General features: G+C 39.3%; 1 protein-coding gene across 1 annotated transcript in view; it reads left to right on the top strand.

The window, feature by feature from the left end:
* RNF115 (ring finger protein 115) overlaps positions 1-21,011 on the top strand; it is a 79,229-nt gene extending 58,218 nt beyond the window's left edge. Inside the window, exons 5-9 of the mRNA XM_004480498.4 lie at positions 8,305-8,376; positions 9,474-9,546; positions 10,493-10,586; positions 14,318-14,433; positions 15,601-21,011. Of these exons, the coding sequence (XP_004480555.1) occupies positions 8,305-8,376; positions 9,474-9,546; positions 10,493-10,586; positions 14,318-14,433; positions 15,601-15,732 (487 nt within the window). The 3' untranslated portion in view covers positions 15,733-21,011. The remainder of the gene's footprint in view (positions 1-8,304; positions 8,377-9,473; positions 9,547-10,492; positions 10,587-14,317; positions 14,434-15,600) is intronic.
* The last annotated feature ends 304 nt before the right edge of the window (positions 21,012-21,315 follow it).

The raw sequence follows: 21,315 nt of genomic DNA, 5'->3' as shown, positions 1-21,315 counted from the left end.
GGAGAGAGAATTAAGCTTCCTTATCTGACATGTCTTTACAGATCATCACATTATCTTAGTAACATGCAATTATAGGAGTGCATTTGGTTGCGATTAGCAGATAATCTGAATTAACACTGTCTTAAACAAGAGGTTTTTCTCCCATAGAACAAGAAGCCTATACCTAGGAGGCAGTGGATTAGTTCACTGTCTCCACCATGTCAGAGTTGGATCTCTGTGCTTCTCTTGGCATTTCCCTCATGCTTGTTGTCTTGAGACATCAGGCAGAAAGAAAGGGTAAAGGGTTAGCACTATATTTGTCCCTTTTTTTTTTTAAAAAGAAAGCAAAAGCTTTTCTATACTCTTTTCCCTGTCCCTCACCTCAATTCTAATCTTGGTCTTCTGAGAGTGCTGCAAAATTTGTTGTTTTTCAAAGGTGTTTTTCATAGGTTTCTTCCACTTAAGGTGTTTGTTTTTTTTTAAACCACACTGCTCTTTTATTCAATGGCACTTCCCCCTTTAACACAGTGTCAAATCATACATCGAATAAAAAGCCCAGAGAAATTTCTGCAGATAAACCAGTGAAGCAAACACACATCATACATTATTGTCAACATAATCACTCCATGGGGCGGGGAGGGAAGCAGAACTTAAAGTGTTTTTATTTTATTTTATTTTTTAAAATTTTCCCACTTTACTAGAAAAGTTGTGGGTTTACAAAACAATCATGCATAAAATACAGGATTCCCATATACTACCCTATTATTAATACCTATACTGTGTGGGAACATTTGTTACAATTGATGAAAGCACCTTTTTATAATTGTACTATTAACTACATAGTACATATATTCATTACCATATATTCAGCCTAATATTTCCTCTTTTAATTAACTACATTCAGATATGTATTTCATTTTGCTGTTAATTACGTTTACAATGTTGTGCCACCATCACCACCATCCAGTACCAAAACATTTCCATCATTCCAAACAGGAGGCCTGCACATTTTAAACCTTAACCTCCCATTCCCAGTCCCCACCCCATGCACTGGTAACTGTATTCTAGATTCTGACTCAATGAGATTGCTTTACTAATAGTTTCGTATCAGTGAGATCATACATTATTTGTCCTTTTGTGTCTGACTTATTTCATTCAGCATGATGTCTTCAAGGTTCATCCATGTTGTTGCATATATCAGAACTCCATTGTATTTATTGTATTTTATCTCTTTATCAGTTGAGGGACACTTTGATTGTTTCTATCTTTTGGTAGTTGTGAATAAAGCTACAGTGAATGTCAGTGTGTAAATATCTGTTCAAGTCCCTGCTTTCATTTCTTTTGGGTATATCCCTAGTAGTGGGATGGCCAAGTCATATGATAATTCTGTACATAAGTTTCTGAGGAACCGCCAAACTCTTCCACGGGTAGCTGCACCATTTTACATTGCCAGCAGCAATGAATGAGTGTTCCTTTTTGTCTGCATCCTCTCCAACGCTTGTAATTTTACATTTTTATTTAATAGCAGCCATTCTCATGGGTGTGAAAGGATATCTGATTGTGGTTTTGATTTGTATTTCCCTCAAGGCTAATGGTGTTGAAGCATCTTTTTATGCGCATTCTCGCCATTTGTGTATCTTCTTTGAAGAGATGTCTGTTAAGTCTTTTGCCTGTTTTAAAAATTGGATTGTTTCCATTTTTCTTGCTAAGGTGGAGGATTTCTTTATATATCCTAGATGTTAAACCTTTCTTGTATATGTGGTTTCCAAATATTTTCTTCCATTTTGTAGTTTGTCCTTTTACTTTTTTTTTTTAAAGATTTATTTTATTTATTTCCCCTTCCCCCACCCCCTGCCCCAGTTGTCTGTTCTTGTGTCCATTCGCTGCATGTTCTTCTTTTTGTCCACTTTTGTTGTCAGCGGCACGGGAATCTGTATTTCTTTTTATTGAGTCATCTTGCTGTGTCAACTCTCCGTGCATGTGGCGCCATTCCTGGGCAGGCTGCACCTTCTTTCGCGCTGGGCGGCTCTCCTTATGGGGCGCACTCCTTGCGCGTGGGGCTCCCCTACGCGGGGGACATCCCTGCGTGGCATGGCACTCATTGAGCACATCAGCACTGCACATGGGCCAGCTCCACATGGGTCAAGGAGGCCCGGGGTTTGAACCACGGACCTCCCGTGTGGTAGGTGGATGCCCTATCCACTGGGCCAAGTCTGCTTCCCTGTCCTTTTATGATAAAGTCCTTTGAGGCAGAAAACTTTTCAATTTTGATGAGATCCCTTTTAGCTATTTTTTTTCTTTTCTTGGTTGCGCTTTGAGTGTAAAGTCTAAGAAACCATTTCCTGGGAAGGGATGTGACTCAAGCAGTTGGGCATCTGCCTACCGTATGAGTAGTATGGGGTTTGGTTCCTGGCGCCTCCTGGAAAAGACAAGCAAGGCAGCAAGCTGGTGTGATGGGCTGGCACGGTGAGGTGAAGCAATAAGATGATGCAACAAGGAGACACAAAGAGGAAACATGAGAGACACAACAAAGCAGGGAGTGGAGGAAGCTCAAGCAATTGAACGCCTTTCTCCCACATGGGAGGTCTGGGTTCAGTTCCCAGTGCCTCCTAAAGAAGACAAGCAAGACAGCAAGCTCGTGCAGCGAGCTGAAGCAACAAGATGCTGCAATGAGGAGACAAACAAGGAAACACAATGAAAGATACAACAAGGACACAAGTGGATTTAGCTCAAATGATTGGGCACTTCCCTCCCACATGAGAGTTGCCAGGTTCAGTTCCCGGTGCCTTCTAAAAGAACACAAGCAGACACAGGAAGCACACAACAAGCAGACAGTGAGCGCAAACAAGGAAAGGGAGAAATATATAAATAAAATAAATCTTAACAAAACAAAAAGCAAATCATGGGCTAACACAAGGTCCTGAAGATGTAGTTCTAGCTCTTATGTTAGGCCTTTGATCCATCTTGAGTTGATTTTTGTATAAGGTATGGGGTAGAGGTCCATTTTTTGCAAATGGAGATTATTCTTTCTCAATTGAGTGGTCTTTGCCCCCTTGTCAAAATCGCTTGGCTATAATTATGATTTTTGAGTTCTCAGTTTGAGTCTATTGCTCTGTGGTTTGTCCTGTGCCAGTACCATGCTGTTTTGATTACCTTAACTTTTAAGAGTAGGAAGTATGAATCCTCCAACTTCATTTTTCTTTTTCAAGATGGCTTTAGCTGTTCAGGACTCCTTACCCTCCATATAAATTTGATGACCATATAAATTTGATGACTGGCTTTTCCATTTCTGCAAAGATGGTTGTTGGAATTTTGAATGGGATTGTGTTGAATCTGTAAACTACTTTGGGTAGGATTGACATCTTAATGATATTTAGTTTTCTAATCCCTGAACATGGTATGTCCTTCCGTTTATTTAGGTCTTTATTTATTTATTTATTTATTTATCCCCACCCCTTTGTTGTTCACTTGCTGTGTCTGTTTGACCTCCTTGTTACTTTAGGAGGTACCTGAGACCTCTGATATGGGAGGGAGGTGCCTAAATGCTTAAGCCACCTCTGCTCCCTCCTTTGTTGTGTCTCTCATTCTGTTTTTTTTTCCTCATGTCTCTTGTTGCATCAGCTTGCTGTGCCTGCCCATTGCACCAGCTAGCTGTCTTCTTTAGGAGGCACTGGGATCCAAACCAGCAACCTACCATGTGGTAGGTGGAAGCCCAACTAGTCTGAGCTATGTCTGCTTTCCTATTTAGGTCTTCGATTTCTTTTATCAATGTTTTATAGTTTTCTATGTACAAGTCCTTTACATCCTTGATTGGATTTATTCCTAAATACTTGATTCTTTTAGTGCTATTGTGAATGGAATTTATTTCTTTATTTTTTCTTCTAATTGTTCATTGCTTGTGTATATAAACATTACTGTATTTTGGGTGTTGATCTTATACCCAGCTACTTAGCTGAATTTATTAGATGTAGGAGCTTTATTGCAGATTATTCAGGATTTTCTGTATATAGGATCATATCAGGTGCAAATAAGGAAAGTTTTATTTTTTCCTTTCCAATTTGGGTGCCTTTTATTACTTTTTTCTTTCCTGATTATACTCTGGTAAGAACAACAATGGTGATTGAACCTCCTTGACTTGTTCCAGATCTCAGAGGGAAAGCTTTTAATCTTTCACCATAGAGTATGATGTTAGCTATGGGCTTTTCATGTATACTCTTTATCAAATTGAGGATTCTATTCCTAATATTTTAAGTGGTTTTATCAAGAAAAGACTGGATTTTGTCAAGTGCCTTTTCTGCATCAATCGAGATGATTGTGTGTTTTATTTTTCCTTATTCCATTAATATGGTGTGGTACATTAATTGATTTTCTTATGTTGAAATGTTTCTAATGTGCTTTTGGGTTCAATTTGCAAGTACTTTGTTGATGATTTTTATGTCTTTATTCCTAAGAGATATTGGTCTATAGTTTTCTGTTCTTGTAGTGTCTTTATCTGGCTTTGGTATGAGGTTAATGTTGGCCTTGTAAAATGAATTAGGGAGTATTCCTCCTCTTCAAGTTTTTGAAAGTTTGAGCAAAATTGGAGTTAAGTCTTGGTATGCTTGGTAGAACTCCCATGTGAAGCCACATGGTCCTGGTCTTTTCTTTGTTGGGAGGTTTTTTATTATTGATTGAGCCTCTTAACTAGTAATTAGTTTCTTGATATCTTTTATTTCTTTTTAACCCAGTGTAGGTAGTTTGTGTGTTTCTAAGAATTTGTCCATTTCATCTAGGTTGTCTAGTTTATTGGCATACAATTGTCCATTGTATCCTCTTACAGTACTTTTTATTTCAGCAGGGTCAGTAGTAATGTCCCCTTTTTCAAGTCTGATTTTAGTTATTTTTGTCTTCTTTTTTTCTTTGTCCATCTAGCTAAAGGCTTGTCAATGTTATTGATCTTTTCAAAGAACCAGCTTTTGGTTTTGTTGATTCTACTGTTTTTTGTTTGTTTTTCTGTTTCCAGTTATCTGCACTCTAATCTTTGTTATTTTCTTCCTTCTGTTCCCTTTGGATTTAGCTTGCTCTTCTTTTTCTAATTCTTCCAGTTTTGAGATTAGGTCTCTGATTTGAAGTCTTTCTTCTTTTATAATGTAAGCATTTAAAGCTATAAATTTGCCTCTCAGCACTGCCTTTGCTGCACCCCATATGTTTGGTATGTTGTATTTTCAGTTTTATTCGCCTCAAGATATAACCTGATTTTGCTTGTGATTTCCTTGTTAACCCATTGGTTGTTTAATTTCCACATATTTTAAATTTTTTCCTTTTTCCCTCTGTTATTAATTTCTAACTTTATTTTGTTGTGGGTGGAGAAGAATCATTGTATAAGATTAATATTTTTTAATTTATTGAGACTTGATTTGTGACCTCACATATGGTATATTCTGGAGAATGATTCATGTGCACTTGAGAAGAATGTGTATTCTGTTTTTGTTGGGTGAAATGTTTTTATGTATGTCTGTTAGGTCTAGTTGTTTTAGAGTGCTGTTCAAGTCTTGTATTTTCATATTGATCTTCAGACTAGATATTCTGTTCATTATTGAAAATGCTATATTAAGGTCTCCTACTATTAGTATAGAACCATCAGTTTCTCCCTTCAAATCTGTCAGCATTTGCTTCATATATTTTGGGGCTCTAATATGGGGTGCATATATATTTAAATCATTGGATTGACTTGACCCCCTTTTCATTATATAATGACCATCTTTGTTCCTTGTAACTGTATTTGACTTAAAGTCTGTTTTATCTGATATTAATAAAGCTACCCCAGCACTCTTTTGGTTACTACTTGCATAGTATTTATTTATTTTCCATCCTTTCACTTTCAGCCTACTTTTTTCTTTGAATTAGGGTGAGTCTCTTGCCAACAGCATCAGTTGGGTCATGCTTTTTTATCCATTCTGTCAGTCCTTGCCTTCTGCCTTGAGAGTTTAATGTGCTTACATTTAAACTCAGTACTGATAATGCAGGACTTTCTTCTGCCATTTTGCTATTTATCCTTTTAGGTCTTACACCATTTTTGCCCCTTAACTCTTCCATTTTGCCTACTTTTATGTTTATCCAGTTTATTATGTTGTATTGTATTTAGTGCCTTCTCTTTTCTATCTGATTACATTTTTCCTATATTTTCTTTGTGGTTACCAAGGGGTTTAAAGTTAACATCCTAAATATTTAACAGTCATATTTCATTTGAAAACAGCTTGACTTCAATAGCATAGACATATACTTTTCCAGTACCCCTCCATTCGTCCACCATTTTTGTACTTACCACTTAAATCTGGGTATATTATAACTCCAAAACCATAGATTTATCATTATTTTTCATGTATTTGCATTTTAGCATCTTTAGGAAGTAAGTAGTTATATAACAAACAGTCTAGTACAATAAAACTGGCATTTGTAATTACCTAAATGGTTACCTTTACTGGAGGCTTTTATTTCTCTATGCCACTTTGAATCACTGTCTAGTTGGTGTTCTTTCCTTTCTGAACCACTGTCTAGTTAGTGTTCTTTCCTTGCTCTCTGAAGAACGCCATTTGCCATTACTTGTAGGGTAGGTCTAGTGGTGATGAATTCCCTCAGCTTTTGTTTATCTTGGAATGTCTTAATCAAAAGCCATGATCAGTAATTGGCTGTGCCCATCCCCAGTCTTGGGGGAAAGGATTTCTATGTCCCTTTCTGTCACCAGCATCCTAGCCAGGGGCTAGACTGCATGGCCACCTGCTATGAGAGTCAGAGATGGTTGTTGGTAACAACCACACAAAGATAGCAATTTACTGATCTTTACTGTAATTTACCAGCCTTTTCCTTCCACTATTCCCTAGATGCTGTACATTGTTCTGCTTGCCTCTGGAGTTTCAGAATAATTGTTTTCTACACTTGCTTCCTGTTCAGTAGTTGTTCTGGTGAAAGGACTCATTCTTGTTCCTTCCTACTCTGCCATCTTACCATAATCCTCCCAAGTCCTGCACTTAAGGTTTTGGCTTGCTGCCCTGTGTAGTCCTAAATATGGCAGATGTTCTGAAGGCAATATTGCTTTGTGCTTGAGGTTCCCCCACGTCATTTCCAGAAGATCTGGGTTCACTCTTGCCCTCACACTGGCCCTCCATTGAAGCTTCGCATAGGATCTCAGCCTTCTGCAACAACAAATGTGGTTGCCAGCAATTCATTCTTCCAAGGTTATTCCCTCTCTGGTCTTAAACCCTCTATTTCTCTTTGCCTCAGCTGCTCTTCTTTTCCATCACACAAATTATATCTGGTTTGTATCTGACTTTTCTGAATTATTCAAAATCAAAGCACTAATCTGCCACCAACTCCTTCAGCTTACCTGGGATGGGAGGTCGGGGAATCTGTGAAGTATTTCTGTAGGATGAAATCCTAGGAGGAAAGTGCTGCATCAAAGGGTATGACCACTTAAAAATTGATATTACTAAATTGCCCTCCTGGAAGACTCTAACTATTATATTCCCACTAACACTGTTTGAAAGTGTACTACACACTATCATCAAACTTAATGTTATCTGTCTTTATTTTTGCTAATATGATAGACAAAAACATGTCATCTCTTTTTGTTTTAATTTCTGTCTCTTTGATTTTTAAATTGATTAAGCTTATTTTCATTTTGTTACTGGATATTTATATTTCTTCTAGTTATTGTTTGTTAATATCCTTTGCCCAGTTTTCCAATATGGAGTTTTAAAAAATTGTTTGTAGGAGCTCTGTCTTAAGGATGGGTTGGATATTAATCTTTTATTTATATAGTGTATATAATTTTTTTTCCCAGTCCCTTGTCTTTCTACTGTGGTAAGTTTTGCTCTGTAAATATTTTTAACTTTTAGGCTATCAAGTCTTGTCAGTCTTTTAGAAAAAGTAATTGAATGCATTAAATGTTATCTAGAAAACATAAAAATGAAACAGTCCTTATTAAAGGAAGGTGGGCCCAGAACCCTCAGAACCCCATGGGCTCAGCATTCCTTTCGGCCTCTCCTCATATTGATGACAGGGAACCAAGGAACAAAGTTTGAAATTTATACCATGCAGTCAGAACCCTTTCTGGTCGAGCCACATTCACAAAAATATATTAATCCACAAGATAGCAAACTCAGGAAGATAGTCATAATAGCAAAACAGCTTGCTGCCAGGTGGCAGACTGATTTCTGGTGCTATCTTTTATTTAATAATGAAAAGCCATTGTGGTTTGGGGAAGGAATTGGTGATTGGCTTTCCATGGGTTTCTGTGGAGTTTGTTCATTTATTTGTCAGCTTACCTAATTTTTTCTCTTCCAACAGAATAATACAACAGATTTTTGCAGGATTCTTTGCAAATTCTGCAATTCCTGGGTCCCCACATCCTTTTTCCTGGTAAGTAACTAATTGCCTCCCATTGCATGCTAGAGGAGCATCATTTTAGGTGCTATGTAGTTTCTGCACTACCAGCTCAGAGAGAAAGTGCTGCATAGAGGAGTAAATAGATGTGACTGGTAAGCTATTAGATGACCTTTATCTGCTGAGACCCAGACTTAATCAGATCTTATTTTTTAATGTTCAGGCTTAGCTGGGCCCTCCTAATCACATACCATCACCCCCCATTCTGCCCCTAGGATGTCTGTATGCTGCGTATGTCTGATTCTGATTTTATTCTGATCTGAGAGTTGTGTTGAGGAATGGAATGAACTGATCCCTACCAGACTTGGTATCTGATTTGTGGGTTTCCCCTCTACATGGGAAGATTTTATGCCTTAAGAATTTCTGAAACTGAAAAAAAAAAATAGCCCAATTTCCTTTTCCCAAAGTTAAGGAGGTTTGTCAGAAGAAACGAAAGTGTATAATCCACTATCAGATTGAAGTGACACTTATGTATGGTAGGGTTAAAGATGGGATTTAACATCTTGTCTGTACAGTTATTATTTCATCTTGCTTATTCTCCTCCAAAGACTTTTTTCAAAGTAACCTCTGTCCTTCTACATGGTAATCCTCTTTTCCAGCCAGAGAGTCTGAACCTCCATCATCCCTTGTACTAGCAGCTCCAAAGAGTGGTGCTGCCAAGTCCCTTTTGTAATTACTCTAAATTGTAATTCAGAGAGACTGGTATGCCTTACAAGCTCCTCATTGTCCAGGACCACAGACAGCCTCATAGATTGAGGGAAGTCTGCTAATAGATTTTGGCTAGCCTTGAGGCAAGTCCATCTGTGTTAATGTAAGTGGGCACAAAAAAAGACAACCTTTATGTAACTTCACATTTTATGTTCCTTTCAGTAAAGTAAAAATTCTTAGAGAATGAGAGACTATCTCTGCATAATCTGTTTAAACTTGTATTAAAATTCTTTGACATTTGATTCTAGAGGACTGGTGACTTTCCAGCTCTGAAAGAGAATAGGATCCGTCTGCCAGTTTGTTCTGTGGTGTAGGAAAGAACCTGGTCACTCCGTCTAATGCTGTCTGTCTCATCTCATGTATAGGAGCGGGATGCTGCACTCCAACCCTGGGGACTACGCCTGGGGCCAGACAGGGCTTGATGCCATTGTTACCCAGGTGAGGAGCTGCTTTTTGAGGGTATCTTTTCAGTTTGTCTCTTGGTTTACAGACTTTCTGCTTTTCTTCAGCTACTTTCTAAAATGGTAGTCGCTTTGCTTTCTCTAGTATTTTGACCTTGTGGGTTTCCATTTTACTAAAGCTTTAAAATGGTTTGAGGTTTAGCTCAATAACCACATACCTCCTTACATCCTAGGGCTTTCTAGGTGATACTTTCACCTCCACAGGGAAATAGACCTCTCCTAAAACGAATAGTATATTGTATTTTTGGCCTCTTGTTCAGTCCTGTGAAGATTCCATTAACCAAGTACTCCACAAAAAAGGAGGGTAACTTCATGTGTTGAAGCAGGGATTTCTGCTAGATGGAGCAAAAGTTAGGGAAGGAAGCAGAGAAAAAGATTCTCTCGTGCCATGTACAATAGCTTCCACTTGTTTATGTTTATTTTAATTTGATTGGTTTTTCATTTCCCTTGTAAATTGCTGAGAACAGAAAGCCTGTTGTTTATTTTTAAGTCTTCTTGTACGCAATAATTACTATTTCTTGGCTTACTTTATACTATTTTCTATACTCCTACCCTTTTCTTCTTTCAGGCAGCATGAAGTTTTTGGTCCAGTTAATTGTTTCTTTTTATTAAACTGTAGTCTTATTCATGACATCACAAACCCTTTGCTGCATCTGAAGTTGCTTTATGCATAGAGATGGTCCTTGCAAGCATGTGTCTATCTGTAGGCTTATACTAATGTCATTCTGAAATTGTGAAGCAATTATGAGTGTTCTGGCAGTGGGGAAGAGGAAACCTGAGCCTCTCAGAGCCTTGTAGAAGTCAGAGTAACTAACATTTCTAATATATGTACTGTTTATTCTCAGCTGGAGCAGCCTCCCCAGGGATATTGACATGTCTGCTTTTATTTTTCTTCATCATCATCTTCTTTATTTTTTTGGTAGCTTTTAGGACAACTGGAAAACACAGGGCCTCCCCCAGCTGATAAGGAAAAGATCTCATCTCTTCCAACAGTGACAGTAACTCAGGATCAAGTTGGTAGGTTCATTTTCATACTTATTCTCTCATCTTCTGATTTCTGTTGTAAGTCCCAGCATCTTCCTATATTAAGGATTTCCAGGTGAAGCTATAGCAGTTTTTAAATTAAATTTCTTCCTGGGGATGCGAGTGTGGTGCAGGTGATTGAGCTCCCCCCTACCGCATGAGAGGTCCCAGGTTCGATTCCCAGTGCCTCCTGGAGAAGACAAGCTGGCGTGACGAGGAGGCACAGGGAGCTGATGCAACAAGATGACACAACAAGGAGACAGAAAGAGGAAAGTGGGAAATGGACTTGGCCCAGTGGTTAGGGCATCCATCTACCACATGGGAGGTCCGCGGTTCAAACCCTGGGCTTCCTTGACCCGTGTGGAGCTGGCCCGTGTGCAGTGCTGATGTGCACAAGGAGTGCCGTGCCACGCAGGGGTGTCCCCTGCGTAGGGGAACCCCATGCGCAAGGAGTGCGCCCTGTAAGGAGAGCTGTCCAGTGCAAAAGAAAGTGCAGCCTGCCTAAGAATGCGGAGAGCTGACGCAAGATGACGCAACAAAAAAGAGACACAGATTCCCGTGCCACTGACAACAACAGAAGTGGACAAAGAAACAAGACACAGCAGATAGACAAAGAGAACAGACAACTGGGGTGGGGGTCGGGGTGGGGCAGAGAGAAATAAGTCTTTAAAAAAAAAAAAAGAAAGAAAGAGGAAAGTTATGAGAGACACAACAAAGCAAGGAGCAGAGGTGGCTCAAAGTAATTGAGCGCCTCTCTCGTACATGGGAGGTCCCAGGTTTGGTTCCTGGTGCCTCCTAAAGAGAAGAAAAGCAGACACAGAGAGTACATAGTGAATGAACACAGAGAGCAGACAGTGAGTGCAAAACAATGCAGGGTGGGCGGGCAGTAATAATAAATGAATCTTTTTTTTTTTTTTAAAGATTTATTTATTTATTTAATTTCCCCCCCTCCCCTGGTTGTCTGTTCTTAGTGTCTATTTGCTGCGTCTTGTTTCTTTGTCCGCTTCTGTTGTCGTCAGCGGCACGGCACGGGAAGTGTGGGCGGCGCCATTCCTGGGCAGGCTGCACTTTCTTTTCACGCTGGGCGGCTTTCCTCACGGGCGCACTCCTTGCGCGTGGGGCTCCCCCACGCAGGGGACACCCTTGCGTGGCTCGGCACTCCTTGCGCGCATCAGCACTGCGCATGGCCAGCTCCACACGGGTCAAGGAGGCCCAGGGTTTGAACCGCGGACCTCCCATATGGTAGACGGACGCCCTAACCACTGCGCCAAAGTCCGTTTCCCATAAATGAATCTTTAAAAAAAAAATTTCTTCCTGGGGTCTAGGATGATATACTTGTCAACAGGTATATCCTAAGCATTTACCATGTCACTTTTCTAGGAGCCAGGACAAGTAGAGAGTTAGAAAAATATATAACACTTGAATCCTTAAGAAGCTTATTAGGGGAAGCAAAACTTATTAAATGATTTAGATATTGTAAGAAATAGCATTAAACAAATGATGCTGATTTTGGTGTAGGGGAAGGGAAAAAATGGGAGCCTGGAGATTTGTTTCACATTTACCAAGTGTCAGACACACTTAAACATCAGATGTAGGTATTTTCTCATTTTATTTATAAGCACTAAAGGAATTTAGTGGTAAAAACATTATTTTTCGGGAAGCGGCTGTGGCTCAATCAGCAGGGCTCCCTTCTACCATATGGGAGGCCCTGGGTTCGCGTCCTCATGAAGGCAGGCTCCCACAGGTGCCAAGAGCGTCACCAGGCCCACAGGCACCATAGAGCACCAACTCAGCAAGGTGACGCAACAAAAAAAAAAAGAGGGAGACAACACAGAGGAGCATGCAACGAATGGACACAGAGAGCAGACAGCAAGCAAGCCACGGCAGGGAGGAATAAAATAAAATAAATACAGACACAGAAGAATGCACAGCGAATGGACACAGAGAGCAGACAGCATGCAAAAAGCCACAAGGGGGAGGGATAAAAACAAAATAAACATGTTATTTTTCACTGGGGGTTTCTTTTTCCACAAATTCAGGTTTTGAATCAGAGAAGACTTTAAAGACAAGATGACAGTCTTAGAGAGGAGATAAAATTTTATTTGAAGAAAAGTAGCAACCAATATAAAAATACCAGCATGAACATGCTATCTGTGTCAGATATGATCATAAGGAGAATGACCTTATGACTTTGTTAGCTCTGAAATAGAATCTCTTTTGAGGGAGTAGTGGGAGTGTCACTGGATAAGAAGTGGGACCTTGTTACAGAGGACTTTGAATGTGGCAGAGAAGTTAGGTCTGGATGTTTAGGTATTAAGGAAGTTTTGTGGGTCCCCATATGGAGAAATGAGGGAATTTAACTGTTCTTTAGAGAATATTAGTTTGGAGGTAGTATATAAAATAGATTAGAAGGAGGAGAGGACAAAAGCAGGGATTTAAGAGGCTGTTAGAGCAGTCCAGATAGGGTTCAGGTGATGGTGGCAATGCTAGAAGAAAGGAAAGGGTTAGACTCAGAAGATCATTTTGAAGAAACGCTCTTGTCACTGATTGCCTAATAGGATGAAGGAGGGGAGAGGGCCAAAGATGATTCTGAGATCTTGCAACTTTGAAATGACAAAGATGATGCCACCATCATTAGGGATGGGCAAGTTGCGAGTGGGCCCTGGTTTGAGTAGGGAGATGATGTGATGTTTTAACTTTGAGTCAGTTGATTTTGAGGTGAACGCTAAGAATCTAAAGATGAGCTGGAGATTGATTGCTATGATGCTGGTTTTAGGGCAGATGAACTGGTAGCAAAGTATAAGGTGTATCTGCAGGGTTGAGGGCCTGGAGTCAGATAGACTTCCTAGGAGGCCATTGCAGTAGACTTGGAATGAGAGGTAAAGCTAGAATTAGGGTGAAGGTGCTGGGAATGGAAAGGAAGGAGTGAATCTCTCTAATGGTATTCCTACTCCATATACTTTGAGCTCTGTGGGAGATGGAGCATACTCTAGCCAATAGGGAGGGGGACAGACTAGCTGGTATTATTAGCCAAACTTGAGAAACTCATCAAGAACTTGCTTCTTGATACTCTTCCCAGTGTGCTCTGTGGCCATGTCCTCTCGGGAGAGGTTTCCTGTCTGTAGATTTAGAGGCCTGAACTACATCTAGGCTTTACAATTCTGTGGCACTACCTCCTGATACAGCTTTTAATTAATAGCTTGTACAGAGGGCTTTAGGGCTGCCTTGCTGAAAGAAGATGAGTAATGTGTAAAAGAGCGGATAAAATTGGCTTGAGATGGCTGAGTAGACACTACTGAGATTGTTGAGATGAGTCCCTTGGTTGACAGGTTGCCAGTATTTCCTCAGTGGAAACTGACTGCCAGAAAGTTATCATAACATTTGGGAAAATGGTTTTCCTGTTTTACATAGCAGATAATCTAAGCCCCAATTTATTTCTTCCAAATCTTTAAATGGAAAAGTAGGCCTTACGTAGTTCCTATCTAGGCCTTGTTGGAATAGACCCCATTCTTCATTCCTCCATTTCATAATCCTGTCTACCCCCACTCCAGTTTTGAAATAGAATCCATGCCTTGTAATTGCCTCCCACTTGGATGCACCTCTTCTTTTAATCTTCTGTTTTTCCTTTATGCATTCATTGGGTTGTTAGAGGTTTTAGGTTGGGTTTTATTTTTCTCCCCTCTTTTTCAGTTGTTTACTTTAAACGGTATTTCTTCCTTCAACAGATATGGGTTTAGAGTGTCCAGTATGCAAAGAAGATTACACAGTTGAAGAGGAAGTCCGGCAGTTACCCTGCAACCATTTCTTTCACAGTAGTTGTATTGTGCCATGGTTAGAACTGGTAAGTACAGTCAGCTATGATGGGGCCATCTATACCACTCACACCTTCTGGGGAGGATGGTTCAGAGTAAGGGTACAGTTAACAGGTCTTGTAGCCAAGTAGATCAGATTTTTGTCCCATGAATATCTGGCTAACTCCTAATACTACCATTATTGATTTTTAGATTACTATCTCTTTAAAACTTTCTGTCTCTAGACCAGAGATTGACAAACATCAGCCCATGGGTCAAAACTAGGCTATTACCTGTTTTTATAAATAAAGCTTAATCGCTCATTTGTTGACAAATTTTCTATGGGGGAGTGGATGTAGTTCAAATGGTTGAGTGCCTGTTTCCCATGTATGAGGTCCTGGGTTCAATCCCTGGCAACTCTGAAAAATAAAAACAAACAAATGAAAAAAATTACTGTCATTGGGGAGCAGGTGTAGCTCAGTGGTTAAGCACCTCCTTCCCATGTATAGTCCTGGGTTCAATCCCTGGTACTTCCTAAAGGGGGGGGCGGGCAATATATATATATATATATATATATATATATATATATATATATATATATATATATATATATATATATATAAAATTATCTATGGCTACTTCTGTGTCTCATTAACAGGGTTGCATAGTTGTGATGGACAGTATGGGCAACAAAGTCTAAAATAGTTATTATCTCTCCTTTTTTTTTTTTTGTCTATTTTTTTAATATTACATTAAAAAAATATGAGGTCCCCATATAGCCCCCACCCCCCTGACCCCACTCCTCCCCCCATAACAACAATCTCCTCCATCATCATGAGACATTCATTGCATTTGGTGAATACATCTCTGAGCACCGCTGCACCTCATGGTCAGTGGTCTATATCATAGCCCAGATCATATAGGGAGTAGTGGGCGGTTATCCTCCACTCAGATCCCAGATGATTGTTTCTGGATAGTTCTGTCTGGTGGTATGTGTTAACTATAGTTAGGTTGCTGACTTAGAATTCTGTCTGTCACTTCTGCTTAAAGTTTTACTTGGGATATATCCTGATATTACATCTTGGTGCTCAAAGTGCACAGTGTAAGGATGCATGTTCTTTTTGTTGTTCTAGCTGCCAAGTCATAGTTTTTGATTTGCCAGGTCTCAGTGCCCTTTCAGCGTGTAGCTTCTCAGGACTGATATCTTTCTGTTTCAGCATGACACATGTCCTGTATGCAGAAAGAGTTTAAATGGTGAGGACTCTACTCGGCAAACCCAGAGCTCAGAGGCCTCTGCAAGCAACAGATTTAGCAGTGACAGCCAGCTACATGACCGATGGACTTTCTGAAGCTAAAGACCACAACTGAGCCAGGGCTGTGGTTGTCTTCTTACCACAGCTTATTAACTGTATCAAACAAAAAAATAGTAGGTGGATTTAGGAATCTCATAAGAAACCTAACACATAATGTTAATGCAATGAGTGTTTTTCCTCTCCAAATTTAAAGTTAGTATCTACAGATGGTATTGTATCTACAACCAAATGCCTCTTATTCCTGAATTAAGAGTGATAATTTTATAAGTTTGAAACTTAATTATGTGGGTTCCCCCCCTCCCCCAGAATAGAATCAGTTCCTTAAAGTCTAGCTAGGGTCCTGCTATCTGTCATGCTGCCCTGTAATGGAGAGTTCAATCTCCTTCTCCAACCGCCACCTTACCATTAGTGCATTTTATAGTAAATATGGTGGAAACAGTACCCTTAAGTCCTGCTGATATAAGTCATTTTTGTCTTAATTGTATGAAAGTGCTCCTGTTGGCCGCTTAGCCGTAAGGTGAGGTCAAATTAATTCAGGAATCTGAACCTAAGTTTTATTTTGTTTTGATCCTCAACGAGCAAATCAGAGAAAAATTAAAGTGGGAAAGAGAAAGTGACATATCATTTTACTCTTTGGTTTGCTCATTGTAATTTTTAAGGACTACATCAGGAGATGCAGTTTTCCCAGAAACCAGCATGACATGTCTTAGGAGTTTGGGTGGAACCTGATTCTGGCCTCTTTCTGGGAATGAGCTGGGCAGGATGTGGGCACAAAGGGACAGATGTTTGGAGCCTTCGGTTCTGATGTTTTTTTAATAACTCCCAACTCTCTGTTTACTGTCTTATCCTGCAGACCTTTTTTGTTTGTTTGTTTTCTTTTTTCTTTTTTTATCGTGCAGGACTTAAAATAATTTCCTTTACAGAAATGGGATTACTTTATTACTGCTTTCATAGCCAGTCCAATGTTTTTGATAATTCATTGTTCTTCAGAAATTGAAATTTACATGGTCTTATTTTAATTTTTAGAACTCATTTTTTAAAATCTCTGAAACTTTCCTATTCTGCTCAGTTCTGGCTACACTTGGTGTCAAATTGATTATTGTGATCACACCTAAAACACTATGACCTAGGAGAAGTAGACATTACTGTTTTCAGCCTAAAAGTGCCCCATGCACATTACATGGCTCTTTGGAGCATTTTAGTGTTTAATGTTGAGTAAATGAAGAAAGTTAAGAATATCGTTATAACTTCAATCTGTCAAAAGGAAATAATGGGGACATGTAACAGCTGTTGGTGCACCTAGAAGGGAACTGATCGTGCACAGAGGGGCAGGCACTGTTTGTATGGTCACATCAGCCCTTCATCAGTTTGGAATGATCAGAACACAGAGGGTCACTCGTTGGTGAGTCTGTTTCTTGGCTAGGAGTCTCCTGAGTTTTTTGTTGACTATCATACACTGATTTTGGGGATAAGGAAAGAGGGTTAGAGATATCTTTACCTGTACTTTGAAGAGGATGAAGGAGTAGGGGAGGAAAGAGAAAGTAGGAGAGTGGCCTGCTGAACTAATATTCCACCTGAAAAGGCTGTGACCAGAAGGTATGATTCAGGTTGGGCACAGGTAAATAAAGCTGTTCTCTCATATACCTATCCTATGACATCTCTGTAGAGATTGTTCTTTTGGGAAATGTTAGTTACTTACTATGGCTATTGAAATGTACCCTGAAAATGCACATTGGTTTTAAATTGGGGGTGGGGAGGGAGAGACAGAGGTATGAGGGGTGTCATGAATATTTGGCCACTACTTAGATGGGGGAAGGCTATGATGCTGAAGTTTGAGCACATTGCAGTTTTCAAGTGAAACAATAACAGTTATCTTAGAAAAATTTTGACAGCCTGGGATTTTTTGTCTCTCAGGCCAGGGAGTTATTCTTTACTTAGGTTGCCTAGAGAAATAGAAAGGATCCAAGTAGCTTTACAAAGGGACAGAAACCTTCGATAGGGCTTTGCCTTTCAATTGCACAGTATAGCAAACAAGATCAGACAAAGTTCCTGAAATTTTCTTCACTTTTCCTGCTCTGATAGAGGAGATAAAGCTTATTTTGCTGTTTCCCAGACCTTCCCACTTAAGTTTTGTCAAGTGAACAGTGTCTGCAAGAAAGACTGAGAGACTTCACTGGGTACTAGGGTTAAACAGTGGAGGAACTATGTATAGGATGAGGATCACTCTGCTGTACATCATTTCTGTTTTTTTCTCCTTAACCCAAATTAACTGTAGTTTGAGATGCCTCGCATTCTAGGTAGAAACGTTGCAGATTCATTAGTCTTAACACCAGAACATGGCTGGGATTAAGATATTATTTCTAGAAATGCTTTGCTGTTAAATGTTTCTAACATAGTTTAGATAACCCAGACTGTTCAGGTGTTCATTCCTTTATAGCTGGATGGTTTACAGTCTCAGGAATCTAAACCTTTTTGGGAGTGAAGGAGGAAGAGGTGATTTGGCTGTCCCTAATTGTCCCTGAGAAAACTGGTGTGATTGATGCCTCTACATTCATGTTAAATGGACTGTCCTTTGAATTACATGCAGAGCTGAACAGATTGTTTCCTTATTCATGAATGTCTTCTTTATCTTCTTCTTTTCCATTATAATTTGAAAGAGGAAAGAAAACTCTTTGGTTAGCACATGATTAGGAGAGACTGCCTGTAGGTTGGTGGGCTTGGAGGTTTAGAGATTATTTAGGGGAGCTTCTTGCTGGCCTCCCCATGTGCCTCATCTGGGTACCTTCCAGGATGTGTTGGCCTAGCCCATCTTCATATAGGTGAGTTCTGACTGGTCGGAGCTGGGGAGAGGCGTGGGAAAGGCAGAGAGGTGGACATTTGGCTGATATTTCCAACATCTTAAAAGTTTCTGGGCTAATGAGTTGGGGCCAGGGGGGAATAATCCTGGCGTTAAAATTTAATTTTCCCTCAAAGTTCCTATTACCACTTCTCTGGAGGGTTGGAAAACCTAGTAATCCAGAGTGATGTTTTGTCCCTGTTGTTACACCTTGATTCTTTCTTCACAATAATGTCCTATTTTATAAGAAAAAGGAATAACTCTAGGTAAAGGAAGTGGAAAAGACTATTAATTAAATGGCTTCCTTAGCTTATTATAAATTTTAGTTGTCAACATTTGTTGCATAAGAATTGAGCAAGTGCTTACTAGATATTTTCCTTAAACAATATTTTGGTCCAATAATTGGTTCAAGTTATAAGGAAGATTTTGGGGGAAGAATTTATTTTCTATCCATACAAGTCTTACTTTAACTCATTAGTTAATGGGGAAAAATTCCTGTTTAAGTCCTTGTACTGCAGATTCATATGCATGCATGTGTGTATATGTATTCATACTGGAGGAAGAGAAGATATGGTGGACACAGGTGGAGTGAGCAGGGTACAGTGGGGGACTGGAGCCTACTGACTGATTCTTCCATTGTACATACCTTTAGCCACCTATGTTTCTATGCATTCTGTCTTTGGGGGACACTGTTGGCTTGGTCAGGCACCCTCCTATATGGTCTGTGGTGAAGGGATTCACTGGAGGTAAAAAAACCTAGTTATTTCCCAGGGTTGAGGAAAAAAAAAAAAAGATTTTGAAGAAAGGGTGTTTGTTCATCATGCATTGCTTCTGTGTTAAAATTCATTGAATTGAAATACTATTGAATTTTTTTAATGTCTTGATAAATTTATTGGTACCAAATTGACTTCTCTCATGACCTTCTACTTGCATCAGTTTTTTTCTCTTTGGTTCCCAGGTGCTATTTCCTCAAGGAATACAAATTAAATACATAAGTTTTAACGAAAATTTATCAGGAGGGAAGTGGATGTAGCTCAGGTGGTTGAGTGCCTGCTTCCCATATGTGAGGTCCCAGATTTGACCCCCAGTACCTCCTAAAAACAAAACAAAACAAACAACAAAAAAACCCAGCTCTTGTTGGGGATTGGGTGTTGCTCAGTGGTTAGCGCCTGCTTGTTTCCTATTACCTGGGTTCAATCCCTGGTACCTCTTTTAAAAAAAAAAAAGAAGGAAGGAAGCATAGTCCATGTCTCTTTTTAAAGAATAACAACAAAATAGCCTCTGGGGCTTTTAGAGGTTGAGGGGCACTTCTGAGTTGGTTGCTAGAGCTGGTCTAGGGAGGCCACTGACATCTGTAAAGGAAAACAGATTTTTAAGAGGAGAAGGAGCAGAGCTCGTGAATAGAAAATAGGATGTTAGGGAACCCCAACCCTCTTTGGCTTCTGTAGCAGAGACGTGGAAAGATAAGAGGTACTGTTTATAAATCAGTGGAATTTATGGGGGACTAGTTCCCAAAATGAATCTCAATGTAAGTTCTGATACAGGGAGTTTGGGGAAAGATTTAATGGGGGTAAGATGTCACAAATTGCTGTACTGGGGTGAGTGAGAGAGGCAGGGAGGAATCAGCTTGCAGTGATATCAGCTAGCACCTCAGCACTCAGGCTAGGAATCACAGGGCTACTCCTAGGATTTTTTTTAAAAATGCATGGATTAAAAAGAAAGAAAAAGAATGCATAGAATATGTGTATAACTGGATATATTTTCCAAGGTCAAAATAGAGCCCTTGTCTGATCCAAAGGACATTATGAAGTTTTGATATGTCACACCTGCCAAAGACAAGTGCAATTATAGGTATTCAATTCTAAGATCTTATATATGTAAACTTTGTTTTGCTGCCAAATTACACCTTAGATGGTATCACAGAAATGGAGTCTATCTGTTGCCTTTCCTCCTTCAACTAGGACACCTCAAACTATGAATCATGTTTGTGGTCCTTTACCTTTTCCATTTTTAAGGTCCAAATATCGTTAGACTTACTTTCAACAAGGTAATAAGCTGTATTTTTAGAGTCTTTTGATGAAAAAACAAAACAAAACAAAACTGCTGTTGATTTTAGTATGCTTTTAAATCAGTTTGTCTTTTATTAGTCATACCAGCATCTACATTCAATTGAAATATAGTATATTCATTCTTGTAAGATATACTATTTATTCAGACTGAAGATAATGCTTATACAGATTCCTTGTAATAACCCCACGACCTTACAGAGTTTTAAAACCCATGATTTGTCAATCACTCATGTAGATTGAGGTTAAACTATGTGTCCAGAAAGCTACCTGTTCATGCATGGAGGTCTATAGGTTTAAATGAAATCAAAACATTTTGAAAGCCAAGATATATAAGTATTTCAAAATGTATTTCAAATGTCTGTTTAACTGAGTCTTGAGATAAGCAGAATAAATAAAATTTTCAGAAGTGAGACCTTTGACTTGTGGCTACTTTGGTTATTCTGCTTAGTTCAAGTCAGAGCTAATAGTCTAATGCTCTTGAATTTCTTGATAAACTTGGGTGGGACCACGTGTCCTTTTTTGCAGATTTTTATAGGTGGACTGTGATGAGGATAGCACAATGTGTGAAACCTTTTCTATAGTTGGGACATGTCTTTGTGAGCCTTCCAACAGTTTCAGAAGATTCTTAATAGTAAAGGGAAGCAAAAGACATCTCTACTCATGTCTGTTTAAAATTTAGTTAGAAACACAAAACTAACATACTAACAGGTAATG

This window comes from Dasypus novemcinctus, chromosome 13 (genome assembly GCF_030445035.2).
Source record: "Dasypus novemcinctus isolate mDasNov1 chromosome 13, mDasNov1.1.hap2, whole genome shotgun sequence".
Classification (NCBI taxonomy): Eukaryota; Metazoa; Chordata; class Mammalia; order Cingulata; family Dasypodidae; genus Dasypus; species Dasypus novemcinctus.
Note: the sequence above shows the minus strand (reverse complement) of the source record. Positions and strands in the feature narration are given on the sequence as shown.